This window comes from Brachyistius frenatus, unplaced genomic scaffold (assembly GCF_029030835.1).
Source record: "Brachyistius frenatus isolate BFR_SWC_R1_liver_20210118 unplaced genomic scaffold, ASM2903083v1 Contig_9, whole genome shotgun sequence".
Lineage (NCBI taxonomy): Eukaryota > Metazoa > Chordata > Actinopteri > Embiotocidae > Brachyistius > Brachyistius frenatus.
The window spans coordinates 1602970-1608978 of record NW_027210608.1 but is presented as its reverse complement, the minus strand read 5'-3'; the positions used below and the strand labels follow the sequence as shown (position 1 = coordinate 1608978).

General features: G+C 41.2%; 1 protein-coding gene across 1 annotated transcript; it reads left to right on the top strand.

Annotated features, from left to right (window-relative positions):
- The first annotated feature begins 402 nt into the window (after positions 1-402).
- LOC138616182 (lactoylglutathione lyase-like) lies at positions 403-5396 on the top strand. The gene is made up of 6 exons (XM_069690308.1): positions 403-535; positions 3379-3461; positions 3567-3707; positions 4031-4098; positions 4626-4715; positions 4976-5396. Exons 1-6 carry the CDS (start codon positions 467-469, stop codon positions 5065-5067), a joined length of 543 nt encoding a protein of 180 aa, XP_069546409.1. The 5' UTR covers positions 403-466; the 3' UTR covers positions 5068-5396.
- Positions 5397-6009: the final 613 nt, after the last annotated feature.

Sequence of the window (6009 nt, the reverse complement as noted above, 5' to 3'; positions counted from 1 at the left end):
TGCTGGATGTGTGTTCGCTCCCTGACGTCACCACAGCAGCAACTTTGACCTGGTAACAGAATAAATGAATTCTTATGTATTTGTGTTCCTTCAAATCACTGTGGAAACTATGAGCAGCCTTAGTACGTGTATTCATGCCTCTTTGTTCTTTCTGCTAATCTACCAAACTGATTAATATTTTTGTACTTTTTTTGTACTATGAAATTTTATGTATATGTTAGTTATATTTTTCTCATTTTCTACAGTTACTTTTTTTTTTAACCACTTTTTAGTTTTATATTGTTACGCATTGCTACACCAATACATTTTTATGCATTATCAAGTGAATTCTTCAACAGTCGGTGACTTTTATTTTGAAAGCTGGTGCAGGAAGTTCTTTCTGTTAAAACTCCCTCCGCCGGATCCTTCTTCCTGTCCGTCAGCCGCGCAGAGCTGCAGTCCGGCATTGTAACGTCTGCAAGCAAAAATGAGCGACAAAGGTCTGTCAGACGAGGCAGCGGCAGCAGCTTGTAAAGATGGAGACCAAATAACTAAGGTAAGGTGTCTGCTGTTCCTCCTGAAGTTTAACTTAGGAGTTTAAGAGACTGACAAACCTTCAATCCCAGCCAGCAGGCCAGCGACTTCCACACAGGTTAACCTGCTATTCCCGCTGCGCCCATTATCGGACACCACTCTCCACAAAACCGGGTTTATTCCTCCTGGCAACATGTGCTTAGGTTCATTTTTACACGGTTTCCAATGCCAGTGGCGGCTGTTGTCGTTATATGAACATTTCTGGTCGCTAAAACGGTCTAGTTTCATCACGGGCTAACTTTTTTTTAGCCGGACTGTCTGGAGATCAATTCGCTCCAAACTTGGTGGAGGAAAAGCGCACACGTCATTCAGCGAAGCGTGCGTAGAACAAGTCTGTGCGTAACCGAGGAGCTGCCCGCACTGCGCCCCGGAGAGGTGGTATTTAGGCGCGGTCGGACCAGAACACACTCCCAGGCTGTGGAGAAAAGTAGGCGAGACTGGAGTTAGCTCGTGTGGAGGGCAGAGCTAACTTATCCAGTCGTCTTGTCAAATGCACCCACATGTTTCAGATTTGATATCCTGCCTGTGTTCTTTCTCCCAAGTCAAACACACTCCAGCATGGAGTTGTGTATGTTCATTATTGGCACACGATCGTGAGCTCTACTGTTTTGGCTGTCCTTCCATGACTGTGTTTCCAGACTGAGTGTAAAAGCTCTGGACATTCTGGCAGCTTCCAAGTTTCGGTGTGAACTTCGACCTGAGCTTCACAATACTTCCGTGGAAAAGCCTCATGCAGCATAATCAATATATCAAATATCACTATATCGATGCTGCAACGATATTGCAATAATGTAATAATCATCAGTGATGTGGATATCATGACTTAAGTGGGTAAAAGTAAATAATAGAACAGCCAGAGCAGTTTAAGTTTAGAAAATCACATTATTGTACTGTAATACAGCCTTTGAAACAAAGAAAAGACAACACGTGTAGTTTCTCACAATATCCTAAATCTAAGACGATATCTAGTCTCGTATCACGATACAAACAAATATTGATATATCGCCCGGTGTCAGTCATCACATCACCCTTCGTGAGGGTTGAAGGTTGCCTTGCAGTATATACATATATTGGTATTGACCCCAAAAGTCCAGCGTCAGTCGTGCTCCTCCAGTAGTGAATTTAGTCGGCAACGCGGCGATGCTCGGCACTGATGGATACAGCTAAGTGGAGACATTCATGCTGCTGCTGCAGTGTTTGAGGAGTTTCTATGGATGTGTTGTGAAAACGTGACACTGGAGGAGGAAGAGCGCAGGAAAGGGGAACAGAGATAAGGTCCAACTGTGAAACACGCACTCACACAGCACAAGTTCGGTTGTCGTACACTTCAAACAAAAACAATATTCAGGGTAGAAACCAGACGCAAGCTTTACCATGTTTGTAACATGCAGGCTGTGATTTTCAGAGATGTTTTCTTCTTGCATTAGTTATGATACATTTAATTTATATAAACCAGACCCCGGCTCATACTGGATGTTTTGGGCTGATACCAACATACCGATATTAAGGATTGAACAAAATTCAGCTGTCAACTAAATTCTGGTTATCAAACACTTGTGACAAAGATATATAATGGAGGCAGGATATTTTACAGTTTAACGCTATAATTTACTGTCAAATGCGACATTGGTGCATTGAAACAAGGAACTTCACTGGTAATGTAATAATTCAAAATAACTACGAATAAAAAAAAGCACAAATAAAACTATTTCTAAATCACCTGGAGCATCTTTGTCTGTTATGTTCTGTCGGAAAAAAAGTTGTATTATCGACCAACGTATATGCTGATACCAGTTTATCTGTGATGAGCCGATATCGGCCGATAGCCGTGACCAATCGATAAATCAGTCGGGCCTTAATCAAAACACGCCACACTTATGACCCGTTCGTCACCCTGTGGCGTCTGTACAGGAGTTTTATCTGCAATTTACAAGCAACAGTCGTTCATGAAATGTGATGCCGTCACCATGAAGTAGTGACTTCCACAGCACGGAAACAACATTTCTGCATAGAAAACAAGGAAGTAAATTAACTCAATCCGATTGTAACACTGTGTGTGTGTGTGTGTGTGTGTGTGTGTGTGTGTGTGTGTGTGTGTGTGTGTGTGTGTGTGTGTGTGTGTGTGTTCGGTGGCACAGAGGTGCCATTTGGCTGAATCCCTGCGGAGAGGAATTTCTATCCTGACACTGTTATTATTGCCTAAGTGAGATCTTTTTTTGGTCTGCATGATCAGGCTCTCACACGAAGAATATAAAACACTCCTTCATATTTATCTGAAAGATTTAACATCTTTTAACTGTCCTTGTACTTCACATCTCAAATATTTTGATACGGTAGCAGGTCTACGCCTCACTGGCGTGAACAGAACATATGCACACGTGTACAGAAGGAAGACCAGTCACGAGTCTACTGATCGTGGCTGACACGGTGGTTTTCTTACTTGTTTGTGAACAGGAGTTTGGCTGTTGGAAAGCGGCAGCGTGTTTCAGAGCAACCTGTCAGCTCCGAGCTCCGTTCCTCTGCCACACCCACAAATTAACCAACGCTGGTGCAACACATTCAAATTCGCGCTTCAACGCGCTAATGTTGTTCCTCCTCTTGTGAGGACCTCCATTAAGTCATAATCAGTAACGGCTATTTAAACAACCAAAATCTAATATTCAGTGAAAGTCTGAATTCTGACCCTGCTGAGTGTTTCTAAAGAAACGATAACTGCCCGTCCTGTGATCTGTGTGATTGGTTAACAGTGTTGCTGTTGCTTGACTTTAAGCAGTGAAGCTCTGTTATTATGTTTCTGTGCTGCAGGACTTCATGATGCAGCAGACCATGCTGAGGGTTAAAGATCCGGTTAAATCCCTGGATTTCTACACCAGGATCCTCGGCATGACGTGAGTATCTGTGAGGACTTCAGTTGAAACTTTTTTTTGGTGTGTTTTTTTTGCATGAACCGGACTTGGTGAAACGCTTTCTCTCTGGTGTGCTATATCTCGCAGGCTCCTGCAGAAGTTTGACTTCCCCTCCATGCGCTTCTCTCTCTTCTTCTTGGGCTACGAGGACAAGAAGGAGATCCCCTCCGACGTGAAGGAAAAAACGGCCTGGACCTTTTCCAGACGAGCCACCATCGAGCTGACACAGTAAGGAGGGATGTCGTACAGAACAGGAAGTGATGCCTGGATTTATTCGGCTACAGTTCAGTCACAGGACGAACAAAATCACTTTACTGCACTGTTGGAATCTTTAAAAGGATCTCTTTGATTTTTTTTTTTTTTTCAGAACGACCTCCTGTGGTTAAAAGCTTGCTTTTGAGCCACAGTTTGTTTTGTGATTAATATAAAATGTTTATTAACCTTCAGTTTAGGTATATACATGAATCTGATCTCTCTGAATATGATCTTTTCCTCCTTCCTCTCATTATCGTACCTCTTGTCTCCCTCCTCTTGTCCCGCCTGTCTTTCAGTAACTGGGGCTCCGAGTCTGATGAGAGTCAGTCTTATCATAATGGAAACTCTGATCCTCGTGGCTTCGGTAAGATCCACTCACTTGTTGTACAAACAGACAGTAGGACGTCATGGTTTCTAAGTTAATCAAATTCTTGCCCCAAATGTAAAAGCTAAAAAAATGACTTGTAAAAGTAAATAATAGTGTATAATGCATAAACGGCACTATTTCAGTTGTTGTGACCTGTGTTTTAAATGTTGAGCATTAGCTTTCACTTTTTCCAGAAGTCTAAAGTCTTTTTTAAATAATTCCCTCTGGTCATTTCCAGGCTGGGTACCAGACTTCAATACTTTTATGGGACTAACTGAATTGCTTCGGTGCCATCTGGTATCTAAAAATGTAATTTAATACAGAGGCAAAAAAGTGCAAAAGAGGAAGAAAGTGCCAGTGTTGTTTTTCTCTTTCTGTGACTCATTAAATGTATTAAAGAGGCCTGTTTGATGATACATGCATCCCCGTATGTATACTGTATGTATGGGCTTACTAGATGGAAAGGTGTAACCGCAGTGTGTATTCACAGTGAACTCTGTGTGTGTCGACCTGATACTTGACAGGACACATTGGAATCGCAGTTCCTGACGTCTATGCAGCCTGCAAACTGTTTGAAGAACAAGGAGTCACGTTCGTCAAGAAGCCCGATGATGGTAAGATGTGAAGAGTGTGAGGCTCATAGACGGGTTTACTAGATGAATGTTTACAGTCTTGATGGCCTTTTTTAGTAAATATACTGAACCAGTCAAAGGTTTAGACACACTTACTCTTTCGAAGACCCAAGTGCTCTTCATTTTTGCCATTTTCTACATTTCAGAACTAAACTTTCTCTTCCTGTATATTACAGATTTATTCCTGCGGTATTTACACTTCATTCATGAGCCTCACTCCCTTCTGTTACTGTTATTCTCAGGTAAAATGAAAGGCTTGGCCTTCATTCAGGACCCTGATGGTTACTGGATTGAGATCCTGAGTCCCAACAACATGGTTTCCATCACGTCCTAAAATCCCACCGACGTGCTACCTGCTGCAGCGCGTGCAGAACGTTTGAGGGTTTAGCAAAGAATTTAGCATCATGCGGCGGGAAGCTGAGGGCGAACGAAGCGGGATCACGTGCACGATGGCAATCAGTGTGCCCTGGCATGAGCCGGACTTCTATTGGACAGCTGATGAGCAACTCGAGTAGATACACGAGTTATTGCTATGAAAAGCAACTACTTTGTGTAGCTGTTGCGTTTGTTTGCCATCATGTTTGTGTGATGCTGAAACAAAGCGGTATTACTTTGTAATAAATGTGAAAGCCACAGTTGAAATAAAAATGGATTTGTGATTTATTTTATTTTCGTTTTTAAACGTATTGTACAGGATTTTTTTTTCCAAAGCAGTCAAGAAAAAGGAAAAGCAGCGTCAGTCAGTGATGATTACAGATAGTTACAGTAAGGTGACCTGTTTTTTTTTATCTGTCCAGTCATGAAAGCAAACATGTGATTTAATATTTCTGATATACTCAGAATCAATTCAGAAAATTACAAATAATATTGAAGACTAAACTGCTCCTACTACCTTTGATGATTAGCATAACAAATGCACACTAAATGTTGAAAATATTAAATTCACATTAAAAAGTTGTGTTTTTTCTTTTTAGATCATTTCTGAATGCACACACAATTCTGTGAAAATGGGAATTGTAAATTCCATATTATGCTAAACAACAAATTTCAGTTGAGTTTGGACTCGCTGTTGTTGAAAAAGAACAATAAAATTAGATTTTGGGATGATAATGAGTGATAAGCACATTTTAGTGAATTCATCTCACCTAGTTTAATCAGCAGGCATATTTGTCAATATATTTTTTTAAATCTTCAAAGCACTATCACAGTGATCAAGACTCTTTTTAGACACGTTTCACGTGCCATAATTCTGACTTCATTAAATATAGCGACACTT